Here is an 18,866-nt window from a genome sequence, read left to right on the forward strand (position 1 = left end):
CTGACGCTTTGTTTTAATTCTGTCTTTCATGCAGAAAACTAAACTATATATTTTATACAGTGATATTAATGCCATGTTTTTTTTTATACATTTGACCGCTATATTTTTGTAGTCCAGTTAGCGTACCTGCCTTTGAAACAGCCTTTATAGTTACGAATCACAGGCATAACAATAGATTTCAGAAATGAGGTATATTTCTTATCTAGTTTTAATGTCCCTTTTATCTCCACTATTGTATTAAGTTGTTATTTTCAACAGTTTATCATAATTAATGAAAGCAATCAGGCACCTCTCTGAGGAATGTTGCCTTTATGCAACTCAAACGTAACTGTCACGACCAAAGAAACGCCAATTGCGCAGATTTTGTGTGCGCCGTTGCAAAGATTGAAAATATTGGTCGTAGCCTTCCGGTTATGTGATAATTGATTCTCGTAAAGTTAGTCTAAAATAAAACTAACGACATTTTAATAGTTATCGCTTACTTAACATCCTCTTTATATATTAGAACAAGCCTTAAATCACTGGTTAATATAGTTAGGCAGAACATTTTAAAAAGTTCTCCATAAGGTTGAAATCTCTTACGTCATGCAATGATGCAACAACTCAGACGTTAAATAGTGTAGGCTCGTAGTCCTCAAAAATTCTCAGTAGCATTTATGTAAACAGTGACTGATAGGTAAACCCTGGAGGAACGTAGAGTTCTTTACCTCAAACAATGGCTTCAGTGGCGTCAGCTACTGTCAGAGCAGTAAAGGCCAGAAGATTAATACCTACCAGAGCAGCTTTAGTCTTGGTAAGTGAAGGGAATCTAAGATTAGGGTAGACTGCCAGCCAAAATCAAGTGTAGCGCATCGTACCCAAGTACCCTAAGCCAAATCTAAAGCTGGATACTACTGCACTTTCACAGATCGCTCGTAGTAGCTCGAGCAGCGTAATAAAGGTGTAGGTCAATCGTTCTAACTTGTTTTATTACATTTGTGACTGTTTAGCTTAGCAGGGCTGGCCAGACCTTTAAGCATGCCATTGACGAGGGGTAGGCCAGACGTTAGGTTAGTTGCTATTCAAGGGAAGGTTACTCTTTCGCCATAACCCAGTTGAATAGAACAGATGGTCTAGTGATGGTAATTTTTTGTTTTTCCTTGTGAAATAGCCTTTGAAGTGAAGATGAAAGAATTACTGTAGCCTATTCATGGCCAGATACAAAAACCTTGCATTTTTTCCATTCGTTAGCCGAGGCCTATCTTGTGTTTTATATATTTTTGACATCTTTGTCATTTCAAAATGCTTTTTTTATTTTTTGGGGGGTGGAGCATTTTTCCTGCCCCTTATATCCAACTATTATTTTAGTTCTTAGTCTACTGGGAAATGGGTTTCTCGATAACATTGAACTGAAAAAAAAAGTGCCATGCAATCAGAAAGGCAGGAATTGCATAAATCACAATCATGAAACACTTAATCCATGTGTATCGACAGTAACAGTCCCTCCAAAATTAAGAAAGCCAGAAAACAGCATGGACAGTTACAGTAATCCATCTTAACCCAAACTTTCCCAACCTAACTTAATTTAGGGTGCTGGGTCCTTGCCTGGATGGCTAGGACTCCCCCCACCCCCCTCCTTTTCCCCAGCCAAACCAAGAGTGCCATAAAAGTCAGGGTAAAATAAAGAATTTATCCTAATTTAACGTAAGGTGACTGGCCTTACGTGGCCAGCAGCTTAGGCCCTCCCACTTAACATAACTTAGGCATCTTAAATCATTCAAGTGAATTACAGAAATTCATCTTAACCTCAAGTTTATCTATCCCTAACCATTACAAACAGTATTTTCTGCTCCTCGTCCGGTCAGTGAATTTAGCAACAATTGGATCTGGTCAGTACTTGGATAGGCGACCTCTTAGGAACGCAAAATGCTGTTGACGTTCAGGAGACATATTTGGCATTTATGGTTAGAAATGTTGGGGCTAGTCATTACTTGGATAAGTGACCTCCTAGGAATTCCAGATGCTATTAGCGTCTAGGAGACATCTTTCACATCCAGGATTTAAGTCATGGGCTTACGACTTCCTGTTGTTCTGCCTGATTCGTCGGGTGATCACCAGTTTATAAGCATTATGTTTCTAAGCATTATGTTTCTAAAGACCCTAAAGGGTACGAAGTGCCCAGAGGCCTTTTGCATTACCACTTAGGATTTCACCTCCAAACTTAGTGCCGACAACTTGTTTTTGGTTCTGGCTTGGTCAAGAAGTGGTGCCTCCTTTTACCTTTGGGACGTTGCCCATAGATCCTCAGACTCTTTTTCCTTGGGTTCTATAGTGGCTGCTCAAAAGTCATGTAGATCACCCAGCTCTTGAGGACAGGTAGCATCTCGCCTGAGTATACGGCTGTAAAAGAGGGTGTGTGTGTGTGGGACTGGCCTCCTACCTTCACTTTTATACGCTTCTTAGGGACGGTTAGCAAATTGTCACGTGCTGGACGGGCGTGCATGCAGGTGTTCTAGATGACTGAGTATCTTGTTTATAATCTAGCTCTTTTTGGATTAATAGATGCAACTCCTACCCTCTCTCCAGCAAGGGAAGAGAGGGAATAACAATTAACAGAACTGTTGGTAATCTTCAGCTTTATTGTCCTTGACAGTATGGGTTCATCCAAGCCTATCTTCGAATCAATGAAGTTACCTTCCATTTATTCGAAGGCCCAGAAGTCTGACAGTTGAACATCACATATGCTCAACAGATCAGAGGCATGGATCCCCTTCTTTTGATCTACATGACCAAGAAAGAGGCCCCAGGTGAGGCAAACTGTCAGTCAGTTCAGAGATTTGCTCAGAATCCTCCCACCAAGGAGTAAGTCTCCCCTATGTAAAGACCGAGGGTTTGTATACTGTACATGTAGGAACAAATGACAAATTTTTAAAGTAATTTGTATTTTTCTAACATACAAACCCACCTCTAGCCACCCCTCATTCTGGTTCCTGGGACAAAAGGATGAAGGGGGTTCCTCCTCTTCTGTTGGTAGCCAACTACCAATATCCACTTTGTTTTAAGTTGAACAATTGGATCCAGCTTGCGCTGAAAGTAAATCCCCTATGTAAAGAATTCAGGTGTGTGTATATTAGGAAAAATACAAATTACATACTTAAGAAATTTGTCATTTTGAAATAAGAATGGTAAAATCTATGCAAAGTTGGAAAGACTTTTTAAGGGGAACAGCAAAATGTAAAGAAACTCTGTTTTTTTATGGTTTATCCTCTTTATAGGTAAAGAGAGAATCCCCTTAACACTTGACATGTCACTTTCACTACACTGAAAAACTTTGGCCTTGGATCACAAAGTCCAATAAATTCTTCAATTATTTTACAAATTAATTACAAATCCAACAGCCTAGCTGTGATTTGGGAAAACTGGGTGGTAGCCCTATCATTGAGGAATTGGACTTTTTTATTTATATTTTAATTACTGTAAATATGCACTAGCACCAGACCAATATCAATAAATTATGGTAACAACTGTAGGTCAAGGTAGGATGGGGTCTCTAGGAATGATAAAGGAAACCCCCTCATTTTGTGCCCTAGTTTAGGTTAAGATGTATCTCTGTCCCTGGTCCTAGGCACATTTTGTACTCTAATTTCCTTTGTAATTGTCTTGTACTGTTTTGATAAATTTTTATGACTGAGTTGTGTTTTTAAGATTCTTATTAAAGCATTGTACAATTTTCCTAAATCTAAATAATTTGATGTTTTATGCCAAGCTGTGTAGCCTATGCCGGATTACTTCCTATATTTCAGAAATTACAGTTGAATTTTATCTTGTTTGCACAGATTAGGCTCTAAGAAGAAAATCAGAATATATCTGGAACACTTGTTATTGGTGTGATAGAATGTTTCTTGTTATGTGTGCTGTAGAATGTTCTGTGTCAGTTGACGTAAGCAGTACTGTATTCTTATTCAAGAATAATTTTGTGTCTTTGTATGCACAAGTGTGTAGGTCTTTAATGGTTTTTTTTTTAACATATTTACAGACTCCGAATGCTGTAAAGAAGGTGAAGCAGTTATTAGAAAAGCAGCCAGATGCTGTAAGTATGATTGTGTTGTAAAGTGTAGATCAAATGCATATTGTTATGAATTTGTAGTTCTTTGAAAATAGAAATTAAGTACTGTTCTGTGTCCTTTTTAGGTCACAATCAAGTGTACATTGTCATAGAACCATTTAAAGTTAAGTGGAATTTTCTTACTTTATTTTACTTCCGTATGTCTTAAAATGTCAGCTTGCCACCTGTTAATGATGATTGCTTTCACAGATGGGATTGAAAGTTGGTGTCCGTCAGCGTGGTTGCAATGGTTTAAGCTATACCTTGAATTATGCAACAGAAAAAGGGAAATTTGATGAAGAAGTTATTCAGGATGGTGAGTATGATTAGGGATTATTTGAACTAATTTTTGTTTATATAAATCCTTGGTGTTATTAATGAAGTAGGGACCTTTGGTATAATCTGCTGCATGTGACGCCCTCATGGAATTTGTTCTGTATGTCTTGATTGAATCCCTTCTTTTATTGATATGTCAGGAAATGCTGTTACGTATTTTGTTCATTGGTTGTTACTGCTTAATTTTCATTTTGACATGTACTTGTATCATTCTTCTTGCATTATTCCTTATGGAGATTACTGTTGAACTTGCAACTATGGTTTGCTGTCATCTTTTCTTGCTGGATCTTTTAATCTTGACCTAATCCTTCCTCCTGAAAACATGCACTAGTTCAGCCCATACCTAAGAAAGGTGGTTGTTAAACTCCTACAAAATGCTGTTTTGATGTTTACTTCGCACTATCACAATACAGTAGAACTCTGGTCCTTGACCGTGTCAGAACTCGACATAATCGGATTTCGACTCAAAATTTTGAGTAAATTTTGCTTTGGGGCTCGAACAAGAACCAGGCTCCAACCCGATAAACCAAGTGATATTTGTAAACAGTGTTTTGTGTTTCAGTCAGTTGGCGCTAGTTGCCATTGTTCCCAGGTGTTGATTAAACCTGACTTGGCTGTGCTTCAGTATTTTTATCTATTTCCTCAGTTTTTGTGGCTTTTTGTACTGTATTGTCATAAAAACATTGGTCCCAAGAAAGCCATTGCAGACAAGCAGAAAAGGAAAACGGTAAGAACCACAATTGAACTTAAAAAAGAGATTATTGTATTGAAAAGTATGAAAGAGGCATTCTTGTGACTGATTTAGCATCTCAGTTTAAGCTACCAAGATTACTGTAGTACATTTATATAGCACAAAGAGACAAAAAGTACATTATCGGTATTGCTAAGGGGTTATGAGTTTGACAAACAGAGGCCTCCCATGATAGATGAAATAGAAAAATTGTTGTTAGTATGGATAAATGCAAAAACAGATTGCAGGTGATAGTGTTTCGGAGGCAGTACTGTATTTGCCGACGTAGAAGACACGTGCTTCTTTGCATACGAGATATAACACACCCCTATTTTACAAGGATATTTTGTGGAAAAAACAATTTTAGTATCATAACATTTATTGGAAGATATTTTAAAGTGATTTTGTAGGGAAAAATGTATGATTCTGTGCATGAAATACAAGTACACAATCCTTTATCCAAAATTCTAAAAACTGAAAACATCTAAAATTGAAAGTAGAACGTCAATTCATAAGGCTGGTGGTCTGGTGTGCTACAGGGTGTGTGCTGTTAGTCAAATTATTTTTCTTACAAAATCTCAAGAGTTGACCTTAGAAAATCCCAAGATAATAAAATAATTGTACATCTGCCAAGCCGTAGAATCCTGAATAATCTCTCTCTCTCAAAAGATACTCTAATTTGAGTCTTTATCCAGTGGGTATACACAGTGTGTGTTCATGTTTTAAAAGATACTGCTAAGCAAGTAATATATCTTTTCATGTTTTAAAAGACATATCCTTTGAAGACAAAAAAATATTAATTTTATTTATTTGCCAGTAAGTGTGAAACAGGAAACAGAAATGGATTAACATCTCGAGAGATCTCTCTCTCTCTCTCTCAAGAAAAGATACTGCTAATTTGAGTCTCTCTAAAGATATGAGCACATATTCACACACTGTGTGTGTATTCATAATGTTTTAAAAAATGTATAGTACAGGTAATACATCTTTATTTAAAACTACGCACTACTGTATATTTAAAACACACGTACTTACGTCATCATCACATGAGTGAAACATTCTTTCTCAGACAGAATACTGTACAACTAAAACCGGATTGGCCGGCTGGTTGACATGGAGAACTGTTAGCAAGTAACAGCCCTCTACTTATGTTCTATTTTTAGACATTTCAATCACAAATTGTAAGGCATTAAGTTTGAATGTTGCTTGATCGTAATTATTTGACTGAAGCTTGGAAAAATTACTCAGTAATTTGCTTTATATAAACTTATTTCTTCAAGAAAACAAGAATTTAACAGTATTTTTAATTTTAATATAGTGGTATGAAAAATCCCTCGACATTCTGTCGTAATGATGTGTCATCACTTGCAAATCCTATTCCCAGACTTACCTCAAATTTCCGACTGCAAACTGACGACGACGTTACTACAGTAACAATAAAGAACAATCCTCTCCAAGATCGATAAAATGAAATGTATTTTATAGTCGTACTTATTGTTAAAATTCACAAATTGAATTACAATTATTCTAATGTATATTTTTGCATTTTACTGAATGTTTTTGTTGAAAAATGTTAGCGAACATATTGTCCTAATTGTCCCACTGTTTTATTATTGATGATCTTAATTATCTCACATTCGTTTAACATTATATTAATATAAATAATAATAAACTACAGGCAGTCTCTGGTTTACTGCGGGGGTTCCATTCCCACGCCCGGTCGTAAGCCGAAAAGTCATCAGATATCATCAAAAATCCTAAGAAAACCTTACTTTAATGAAAACATTGAAAAAACGATGTAAACGTAATTTTATTGAGAGAAAAAACCTCCAAATTTTTATTCTGCCCTATTTCTTCTGTTGATCAGCCGTTCTGCCTTAAACCAGGAAATAATTTCTGGTGAATATGTTTGAAAAGCATTGTAACCTCAGAACGTCGTAAGCTGGACCCGTTGTAACTCGGGGACTGCCTGTATAATGAATAAATAACTGTAATGAAAATACATGAAACGGGAAAAATACGTTTTTGCTGCAGTAGTTTTGCTGCAGTAGTGATGTTTGATTATGCTCCTGACCCCACAGTTCCAAAATCTGAAAAATTCCAAAAACCAAAACACATTTGGCCCTGAGGATTTCGGATAAAGGATTGTGTACAGTACCTTATTGTGAGAGTATTATAGTACATTCCAGTAGACTCAGTATGAAATTTACATAAATAAACTGTTGTAAATGTCTGTGTGTTACCACGATAGGCTACCAGGCGGCGCTAAGCTTTGTTTACATCTGCTCGTGGCAAACGGCTGAAAGGCAAGCTGCAGCTTTATCATTAAGCAATTTTTCTTAAGCTTATGATAACAGACATAATTTGGCTTATTTTTTAATATTTTATTCATATACACTGAAATAATTAGGGTTATTTTTCAGTGTTTTTTTGTTAACAACAATTTTGTGCCTACCAGTACAGTGCCTAGCCCAGCCTATTGCGCTCAGCGCTTGGTCTCCCATCGGTAATACAGCTGTATTGGACACAGGGCGTTTTTTTTCATACAGTATACATTTTAAAATAAAAAAGTTCATAAAATACAGTTTGTTATTTAACTTGGAACTTGTTTAATTGTAATTTATATGTAATGTTTTGTATGAAAAGGGAAGGTTAGGGTAATAACTGGTGGTCAAGAATGGATTAATCCATTTTCAGTTATTTCTTGTGGAAAAAATTTATTTGGATCTCAACTGAATCACATTTCGAGGTCTGGAGTTCTACTGTAGTGTAAAAAATTATACTCTGAAATATCTTGAATCCACCTCTTCTTTCTGATTACTAGCACTATATTTTATAGGACAGAATGTATCGGGAACATCTATTTCACAGATGTTTGGTCATCTTTCAGCATGATTCTGGAGGATCTTATATGTCTTACTGTATAGTATAGCTGCTTTACATCTGTTGTTGTTAGCAGCACATCTGCTTCCTTTCCCTTCTCTTTTGGTGTTCTGTCATTATTTGCTTTTGCCTACACTTTTTATCGTCTTTGTATAAAATTTTTGGTCTTGATCTTCTCCTATTCTTACTTTATGCTAAGGAGTTAACCGTACACATTTTTCCTACCTTTGTCTCCCAGCCCTACGGTTATTTGCTATGAACATGGAAATTTGCTTTTTTCATTTATCAAACCTAGTATTACAGATATATATAAGAGGAGATCCTTGAGTCTTTTTGATGAAAATGTCATTGAACCCCAATTTGTTCATGAGACTTACCCTGTCAGATATATATAGCTGTATTCTCTGTTAGTCCGACAGAATTTCAAAACTTACGACACGCAGTGGGAGATCAGGTGGTTAGTACTCATTCCCGCCGCTGGGAGGCGGGTATCAGAACCATTCCCATTTTCTATTCAGATTTTTCTGTCGCCGTACTGTCAACACTTGTTTTCAGTACTCCGCCTTGGATTTCGCTTAAACTTGGTTGTCACTCTGAGTATTTGTTTGATTTTTGGTTTTTTGACTTGGACTTGTGGCTAGGCATACGCTATTGTGGTTTGTTTTGATTTGCTTTGTTTTTTCCTGGGATTAAGATGTCTGAATCTAGTTCTTCTAGTTATCGAGTTTGCCGTGGTGCAAGACTGGTAAGGTGAGGCTACCCTAAAATTTTCGGTAGATCCTCACACTGTATGCTCGGCTGTAGAGGACATGTTTGTTTGTTGAATGACCGATGCAAGGAGTGAATCTTTGTCTGATGCTAGTTGGAGGACTTATGACTTATGTGAGAAAGCTAGAGTTTAAGATAGATCAGGCTTCCTCCAGAAGTGGTAGGAGTCAGGGTAGTGTGTGCCACCTGTTAACCTCCCAGATAGCTCTTCCTAACCCTGTGGTGTTGCCTCAACCCTGGGGTTGTGTCTATGATGGTGATGCCCTGGTTATTATTATGTCTTCCATTCGTACCTGAAGTTAATATGCTCGCCTTCAAAGTGCTGTGAAGTGCAGTGATAGTGTCCGTCCCCCTAGTGTTGTGGAGGGGGCGCTAGATCGGCCGATAACGCCTCTAGGTCAGACATCTGTCGGACTCCCATGACTCAGGGAGTGGGCAAGTCGAAGCCGCAAGAGGGTTACGCGACCCCTGCACCGATCTGGCGCCCCTTCGCATGTCCTGATGACGCTTCAGGCTGCCAAGGATCGTGCTCGGCACGTAATCCCAAGGATTGCTCTTCCCCGATTCTCCTCCCCGCCGGGAATGGAAATCTCGATTCTCGCCCTGAAGAGAAGCTTCAAAGTTGGGGACGCCACGCCCCTTTCTCGTGACGCCGCTTCTCCGGAGGATTTTGACGCCATCCCACCGCAGAAGAGGACCGGACGCCATCGGACGATGACGCTTTTGAGCGCCCGCCGCTTCCAGAAAGAAGGCTGTTGCTTCCCCTGCGAGAAGGAAGAAGGCGTCCTCGCTCCTCTTCTTCCTCATAGGATCAGTCCTTCTCCTGAGGAGGAATCTTCTCCACCGTAAGCTGCTCCCAGGCATGCAGGAGCAATTGGCTTCGCACGGCCCAGAAGGAGACTGATGCGTCGTCGCCGAAGCGATTCCTCGCCGCCGATCAAGAGGTTCAAACCTTCCCTTCTCCTCCACGCTCGCTCGTCAGTCGCCCCTCATGCTTCGCCCGCCTAGAAGTCCTGTTGCTCAGCCGCTTTACTGGTCTTGACAGGGATCGCACTTCCGCCTGATGCGCCTTCATGCTGCCAGGCTTGACGCCCCTATTTACGCACCCTCTGTTTCGTCATGACGCTCTCATGCTGCTAAGCGTGACGCTCATGCTGCTCGCGCAGGACGCCCCTTGCTGCTGCTCGACATGACGCCCTTGCTGCTCGCCATGACGCCCTGGCTGCCGACAGGACGCCCCTTGCAGTTCGCCAAGACGCCTTGCTGCTCGGGCACGACGCTCTTGCCGCGAGGCATGACGCCTCCCTCGCTGCTCGCTCACCAGGACTTCGCCGGATCGCTTCGCCAAGAAGTCGCCGATTCTCGCCAGACGCCAGCCGGACTCTCATTTTGACTCTTCTGCTCGAGACTTTTCGCGACTTCCCTCTCGGACTTCTTCCAAGCAGAAGTCCTTTGCATGTTGGTCTGCAAGGATTTCTGTCCTCCCGGCCCTTCTCCTGCCCCTTCAGTTGCTCCTGTGGAAGAAGGAGAGCTTTCTTGCGCTCGGATCCTGCAGTTGAGGATCAGTCCTCTTCTTCTTCAGCTTCTGCAGACTACTGTTCTTAACTAGGCTGCTGAAAGACTTGTTTGGGGACAAGTTTCAACCTCTGTTTCTCGCCTCCCCGCAGCTAACCTCGCTCTAAGTCACAAAGTCTTCTGGTTTTGTGAAGATGGCGACGTCTCTCACGAAGAGGGCCTTAACAAGGTTCAGGAGTGGATGGACTCAGGAAGGCTCAGTGCAAGACTTCTTTCGCCCTGCCTCCATCAAGATTGAGTGGAAAAGCAGGAATTTGGCACGAGACAGGAGAGGAGGTTGGTTGGAGAGTTCCTTCCTCTTCCCAAGGGATTTTGCCAGCCTTGTGGACGCTCCCAGAAGGTCTCTCCTTTCTTCAGCTAAGGTGTCCTGGTCTTTATCTGAGACCGATCACCATCTGAAAGGCCTATTCAGGTCTTTAGAAGTTTTTAACTTTTGGACTGGTGCCTGGGAGTCCTGGACTTGCAGGCTCGTAGCCCTGACTCCATTAGCCTGGGAGATTTGTTTAGTGTCCTATCCTGTATGGACAAGGCGGTTAGGGGATGGCTCCAAGAACTGGCTGCCCATTTCTGTACGGGGCTTTTAAAGAAGAGAGCCATTTACTGCAACTTCACAGGCGAAGTCGGGTCGGTCTCTCCTACTCAGAAGGCAGAATTGTTGTTCGGCTCCGCTTTCTAGCCATCTTTTCCCCAACCCTTAGTCAAGGATATGGCCCACATTGCAAGAGAAGGCTACTCAGACCTCCTGGCCCAGTCTTCAGACGTCCTGCAGCCCCTTCGACTTCTTCCTGGGCAGGCTTCCAAGATTCAGAAGCCCTTTCTGTGGAGGACCCTCCTCTAGATCGCCTTTGAGGAAGAGGTCCTCAAGAGGTAGAGCCCTTCTAAGACCAGGGGCAAGAAATGACTCAGAGACCTTCAGACACTGTAGGAGCCAGGCTCCTTTCTTTGCAAGAGCCTGGAGAGAGAGAGGACGGACAGCTGGTCCCTCCAAGTCATCGTAAAAGGGATACAAGATCCCATTCCTCAGATTGCCTCCATTAAGTACGATTCCCATAGATCTGTCGCCATCCTATCATCAGGAGAAACAGCAGATCTCTTCGACCTGCTCGAGCAAATGCTCGAGAAGAGAGCTGTGGAGCAAGTCTCGGATTTACAATCCCCGCTTTTTACAACAGGCTGTTTCTGGTTCCGAAGCAGTCAGGGGATGGAGACCAGTTCTGGACGTCAGCAAGTTGAACCATTTCGTTCTGAAGGAAAAGTTAGTAATGGAGACGCCCCAGTCGGTCATGGGGAGCCCTAAGACCAGGCGACTGGATGGTTTCTCTCGATCTCCAGGACGCCTATTTTCACGTCCCTATACATCCTCTATCGAGGAAATACCTGAGATTTGTCCCTGCGGGACAGGTATTCCAGTTCAGGGCCCTTTGCTTCGGGCTCAGCACAGCTCCTATGGTCTTCACGATCTTAATGAGGAATGTTATGAGATGGTCACTTTGGAGGAGTAAGAGTCTCTCTTTATTTGGACGATTGGTCATTCGAGCCTCGTCACGACAAGGTGTCTGGAGGATCTCCACACGACTTCTTTGACCTTGACTTCCAAGTCCCTGGGACTTCTGGTGAATTTCAAAAAGTCCCATCTGACCTCGACTCAGTCCATCGTTTATCTGGGATTCAGATGGATTCAGTGGCTTTTCGAGCATTTCCGTCTCAAGAAAGACAACTTCAGTGTTTAGAAAAAGTTTCAGCCTTCCTGAGGAAAGAAACATGCTCGTGAGGAATGGATGAGTCTGCTGGGGACCATTTCATCACTGGAGAAGTTTGTTTCCCTGGGGAGACTGCACCTCAGACCGCTTCAATTCTTCCTGCAGAGAACTGGCACGACAAGGAGAATCTGAAGCTTCTCTGAGCATCTCGCCAAAGGTAAAAGAATCACCTCGGTGGTGGCTCGATCCATCAAGTTGGCAGAAGGCCTTTCTCTCAAACTTCAGAACCCCGACCTAGTGTTGTTTTCCGACGCGGCCCATTTCGGGTGGGGAGCAACACTGGGGAGGGAAGAAGTGTCGGGCACCTGGAGAGGGGAACAGGTGTCCTGGCACATAAACCTCAAAGAATTGGGGTATTCAGCTGGCCCTTCTTTTCTTCGAGGGGCGAAGTCATTTAAACCGAAAGTTGTCCAGATCAACTCGACAACACCACGGCCCTTTCATACCTCAAGAAACAGGGAGGAACTCACTCGGTCCCTGTTCGCCTTAGCAAAGGACATCCTTCTGGGGCTCAGGCCTGAAATATTACGATCCTCACGCAGGTTTGTTGCAGGCGAGAACGTCCGCAGGATCTTCTAAGTCGGCAGCGACAACTGCTCCCGACCAATGGATCCTACACCAAGAGGTGTGTCAAGGACTGTGGAAGCTTTGGGGACGTCCTTGGTAGATCTCTTCGCAACCTCCAAGACGAAGAGACTTCTCTTTACTGCTCCCCTGTTCTCGACCCAGGAGCTCTCTCAGTGGACGCTCTTCTTTGGGATTGGTCGGGATGGACGTATGCCTTTCCCCGCATAAGATCATCGGAGAAGTCATCAGAAAGTTTGCGTCGTCGGAAGGGACGAGGATGACGTTGATCGCCCCATTTTGGCCTTCGAGGGAATGGTTCACAGAGGTCATGTCCTTCCTAGTAGACTTTCTGAGATCTCTGCCCATGAGAGTCGATCTACTCAGACAACCCCACTTCGAGAGGTACCACAAAACCTCCCGCTCTGTGTCTGACTGCATTCAGACTATCGAGAAGCTGGCCAGAGCGAGAGGTTTTTCTAGACCAGTGGCGAAAGCTATTGCCAGAGCGAAGACTTCTTCCAGCAATTTGTACCAATCGGCGGACCGTCTTTAGGAGATGGTGTAGAAAGAAGGGCATTTCCTCCACCACGACCTCTGTGAGCCAGATAGCAGACTTCCTCTTATTTCTGAGGAGTGATGTGAAACTTGCAGTCTCGACTATCAAGGGGTATAGAAGTATGCTATCATCTGTTTTTAGGCATAGAGACTTGGATCTGTCTAACAACAGAGACCTTCACGATCTATTCAGATCCTTCGAAACCTCGAAGGTGCCTCGGCTAAGGACTCCTTCTTGGAATTTGGATGTTGTGCCACGGTTCCTAATGTCCAGTTCGTTTGAACTCTTCGTTCTGCGCCATTGAGGAACATTACTAGGAAGACTATTTTTCTAACCGCTTCTAGCAACTGCAAAGAGGGTTAGTGAACTGCAAGCCTTTAGTAGACATATAGGCTTTAAAGGGCATAACGCGTTTGTTCTTTAAGCCCTTCCTTTTAGCTAAAAATGAAAGTCCGTCTAACCCCTTGGCCCAAGAGCTTCGAAATCAAGGGTATGGCTGAAACCTAATTCAAGAGCCAGAGAGAGTCCTTTGCCCTGTTAGGCTCTCAAAGTCTACTTAGACAAGACGAAGCTGGAGTCGAGGTCCTCAGATAGTTTATGGTGTTCCATTAAAGAGACTGGACTTACCTATGTCAAAGAATGCTCTGGCTTTCTTTTCTGAGGGATACGATTAAAGAAGCTCCATTCATGCTGTCAAGACACTGATTTTAAACTTGAAAGTCAATGCTCACGAGGTGAGGGCTGTTCGACTTCAGTGGTTTTTCAGAAGAATATGTCACTCAGTAACATTCTGGGTGCCACATTTTGGAGCAACTCTGTGTCTGCCACACACTACCTGAGAGATGTGAAGACGACATATGAGAACAGTTTCTCGCTAGGACCATACGTTTCGCAGATACTTTCCTGGGGGCAGGGGATGACACTCATCCTATCCTATAGAAAATGGTTGGATAGTGTTTTATGGTTGTTGGGTGACTGCTCTGTATGACTTCCCAATCGTTAGCTTTAGTTGCGTTTATCCCAACTTAGTTAGGCTTGGTCAGGTGGTTGGTTTTACTTCGTTTGCCCTCATTGTATGGTCAATATGGTCTTGTCACATTGTGGTCACGCCCCTGACAGATCATCTAGAACTCACCAGCTATACAGGTCACACCTTGTTGAGACTCTAGTTACAGAAGCGGACTTGGGTGACAGTAATCACGAAGTCAGCTATGCTAACAGGTAAGGAACCAAAGTATCTTTCACCTACATGTAGTGTGTTTTTCCAAAACCTATTCTGTCTGTACCCACCTCCAATGGTGGTATTCAGCTATATATATATCTGATAGGTAAGTCTCATGAACAAAATGAAATTTTAATGATAAAATAAAGTTTGTTCATACTTACTCTGGCAGATATATATATATTCATAGTGCCCGCCCACCTCCCCTCAGGAGACAGTGGCACTAGAAAATCTGAATAGAAAATGGGAATGGTTCCTGATACCCGCCCCAGCGGCGGAATGGGTACTAACCACCTGATCTCCCACCGCGTGTGTCGAAGTTTTGAAATTCTGTCGGACTAACAGAGAATACAGCTATATATATATCTGCCAGGTAAGTATGAACAAACTTTATTTTATCATTAAAATATCATTTTCTATCCTCATTTTCAGTGTTCAGGATACTTCAAACTTGTCATAGAGCACTGAATATACTAATAAAGGATTGCGTTTGAAAATTCCATTATTTCTTTTTTCTAGTATAGTCCAACTATTAAAACTTTGTGTTGACCTTATTTTTCCATGTTTTGAATGATTCTTTCATATATGGGGAGTTCTTTTGTCTTTCTCCTTGATACTATTTAATGAAATTCAGTTTTGTCAGATCAGTGACTGAGCTCTTATCTCTTCTCTTGATTCTCTTTTTCTTAGCCATCTGGGGGCTTCAAAGATTTTTTGTACGGTTACATTGGCTACATTACTATTCCACTGAAGTAAATGAGAATGTTCCTCCGTCTCGATAACTGCCTCTAGTACCAGTAAGGCCACGTCTTGCCATGATTACTTCAGACTACAGTAATTCGTGAAATGTACAGTTCAGTGATTGTATTCATTTCCTCCACTTCCACACTTTGAAACTTTCCTAGCGTTTATTTTCCTCTGATCTGCTTGACCCTTTCACTTTTCAAGTCTGGTATGTCACTTCCTTCAGGTTTGAGTCCCATGCTTAACTTCCCATTTTTTTTTTTCTCGTAGGATCTGGACTTGCTAAGGACGTGGTTTCCTGTCCCATTGGTCTTGGTATTATATCAGTATTGGTATCTGTTCTTTTTGTATTATAGGAATATGAATAGAGGGAGTGTGTCATTTGTACTGTACATGTACTTTATTATACATGTATTGACCTATCATTCCACTTACTTGTACTTCGAATGCCAGACCTTCTATTGGTTTCCCTCTTCATTGACTTGGCTGGCTCATTGTTATAAGGAGAATGCTGGGTCATGTTTCTACGCTCAGAGTTTGCCCAGGGATTTGTTTTTCAATCAGAGTTGAAAATTGAACAACATTGGAAGTTTAAAGTAATTGGACAGTTAGATAAAAAAAAAAAAAGGGAATGGATGGAAAATGAAAGGAAGGAAGCATTGCAACTGGGGTTGGTGGATGCTGCAAAGAATCTTGAGTAATTTCTAGTGTTCACTTCAAGTGGTAACCCCCGTGGGGTGGTTGGCTCATGGCAGTGTATCATTACCATATCAGTTCGTATTAGGGTAATACTGTACTTACAGATTTTCCCAAACTAGGAACCTATAGTTTTTTAGAAGGTGAAATTGTTGGCTGTGGGGTTGAGGAATATTTGCCAAAGGTTGAAAATTTTGTTATTTGCTACTCAGAATCACCCAGACATGGAAGTTTTTTGTGTTATCCTTTCCTGTAAACTGCTGTGAATTCTCTGTAAACCATCCAAAGTAGGTGAAAATCAGCTGTATTATGCAGGAACTGCTAACAGTGAGAAGATTAGTAAGTTATTTCTGCTTTAAAAAATTTAGAGAGAGGAAAATTTTAAATAGTAAACATTGCAGATACAAGAGATTATCAGAAAATGCTAGTCTACTGGGGAGGACAGTTGTTTGGTAGGGGACAAAGTAACATGTAACAGGGCTGTTGAGAAAACTGCTTTTGAGACCCCAAGTTCTGCCTTTCTTGTCCATCACAGAAAATGAGACCTCCAAGCTTAGTCTGAAGATCATGGTAGGTAACTTTTAAAAACAGTAGCTACTCATGAGGACTATACCAAAAAGTACACACCCAAATGTTTCAGATGTGTCAACCTCCTCAACTAGCTAAGTAAAAGAAATACTGACAGTCGGCATCATTTTTTACCAGTAGAACAAGGCAAATCTGATCAAGATTAGTTTTTCAAAGTTCACGACATAATTTTTTTTTACTTCTACTACGTAATCAGCAACAACACATGCACACACACACGTTCTTTTTACACCAACTACTTTGTAACTGCGTCTGTGGTTTATAAATGAACAGCCCATGTTTATCCATCCTTCCTGGGCTACTGAATAATTAAGATACTGTAGTTGTGTGTATGAAACAACAATCTTAGTTAATCTTTGATGGGTATTAAAGCTCCTTATATACTGTGGTCAGTTTTATTGTTGTCAAGAGAATGAACTCGTTGATTTTAATCACACTTGCAGTAATTAGGTGGATCTGTGTATCTTACTACTCTTCTGGTTGTTACATTAAAAAAATGCTCATGGTTCAGGTTGTGTTCATCGAAAGGAATGAAAACATTCTTTACTAGTTGCTCTTTTATAAGTACATTCTAAACTAACTGGACAACTCTGTAGAACATTGGCAGTTATTAAATTAAGAATTAATGCACGCCATTAAATTATCTTACCCTTTGACTGATTTTGTGTGGAGGTTCATGGAAACTTTGTTTTGCAGGTGTCCGAGTTATCATCGATAAGAAAGCTCAGCTAACATTACTGGGAACGGAGATGGATTTTGTAGAATCCAAGCTCTCCTCAGAGTTTGTTTTCAATAACCCCAACATCAAAGGCACTTGTGGTTGTGGGGAAAGTTTTTCAGTATAGTATCTGGGAAGATTTGGAATTGTTGGAAATGTTGTGATACTATGCTTTTAAAAGAAGGGTATACATATTTTATACAGATAGGTTAGGCTATGATGTCTGTCAGGGGAACTGAAATTAGCATGGGTTTCATAGTTACCCATTTTGTCTACCTAATGTTTTAACACACACTTTTTTCAGTGCCTAGGGACTTTTACTGAAGCATAAATAAAGTATCCTTGAATCATACTTTCAAGAGCAACTTACCATTACTTTTGAGGGGACAGTTTTATTTCCTGATATAGTGTTTAAGAAATGTAGTATAATTTGTTTTTACGTGTCTAGTTTTTTGTGATTCTTGTCTTTGTACTGTAACTACGTCAGCTTTATTTGCATATTCAAGGGTTTACCTTATTAAAGTAATTAGTTTGCAAAAAAATTAACTTTAGTAAATAACTAATTTTCATAGTGCTGTTAGTCCTTAATTTTTTCTTTTCAGTCCAGATCAGCATTAAGAATAGATGTTCATTAATACAGCATATTGAAATTTGGTATTTTACCATGATTTCAAGACCAGGGTACTGTGTTTGTTCATTTGAATTTTAAAAAGTAATGGTTCTCTCAAAATGTTCAATAGAAATTTTATTTACTATCTACCATAACATTGTTTGGAGATCAAATGAGACATCTGCTACTAACAGTGGCTCTTGATCCCCTTAGATATGAAGATTTTAATGTTGACATCTATGTATAGATGTTATTATTATTATTATTATTATTATTATTATTATTATTATTATTATTATTATTATGACAAAACCATATAATGCAGAATGTTCATATAAGACTGATATGACTTTTCTGATATTATTGTTACTGGATTTTAAAGGAGAAAAGGCAGCTGAATAACAAATGTAATAGATAAAATTAAGTGGAAAGTTATCATGGATGTAATGGAATGGTCTTAAGTTCATCTTTTGTGAGGTTTAATCCTTAGCCGACTGAATACCATAAGTGTTTTGTGTTGAATAGTTATTTGAGATTTTGGTAGTTAGTACAACAAAGTAATGAGTGTTCACTTTGAATTCAAGGAAAACTTACTCTACTCTTAAGCATGCAACTTGTGCAATTCAAACTATTTATTTTAGTGTTAAGGTACATGCAGTTATGAAGAGGGTATTTGCTCATTGTAAATCAATGGAGTTTACTGTACAGTGTAATGTAGTCATTTCTGTAAATGAAAATGTATATAAGAATAAAGGTATTATACATTTGGTAGTAATTTCATTGACAGTACCAAAGAGAAGATATATTGCTGCACATGGTCACATAATGTATGGTGAGTGTTTTATTAGCTTTTAGTCAGTGGTAAGTAGGCCATCCGCTATGGACTCAAGTTAGGGTACCAACACTTAGTATGTAGGTGAGCTACTCCAGTTTGCACTCACAGGTATCATATTATATTTTATGTTGTGGTTCTGGTGTTATTTGTAGCCATTACGTTATTGGTTTTGGATTCATTATGTAAGTTTTAGT

General features: G+C 40.5%; 1 protein-coding gene across 1 annotated transcript; it reads left to right on the plus strand.

The window, feature by feature from the left end:
* The first annotated feature begins 335 nt into the window (after window positions 1-335).
* MagR (Iron-sulfur cluster assembly 1 homolog MagR) lies at window positions 336-18,604 on the plus strand. Its single transcript, XM_067094938.1, has 4 exons — window positions 336-793; window positions 4,016-4,069; window positions 4,295-4,400; window positions 17,206-18,604. The coding sequence occupies exons 1-4, from the start codon at window positions 716-718 to the stop codon at window positions 17,352-17,354; spliced, it is 387 nt and encodes a 128-aa protein (XP_066951039.1). The 5' UTR covers window positions 336-715; the 3' UTR covers window positions 17,355-18,604.
* Window positions 18,605-18,866: the final 262 nt, after the last annotated feature.

This window comes from Macrobrachium rosenbergii, chromosome 51 (genome assembly GCF_040412425.1).
Source record: "Macrobrachium rosenbergii isolate ZJJX-2024 chromosome 51, ASM4041242v1, whole genome shotgun sequence".
Taxonomy (NCBI): domain Eukaryota; kingdom Metazoa; phylum Arthropoda; class Malacostraca; order Decapoda; family Palaemonidae; genus Macrobrachium; species Macrobrachium rosenbergii.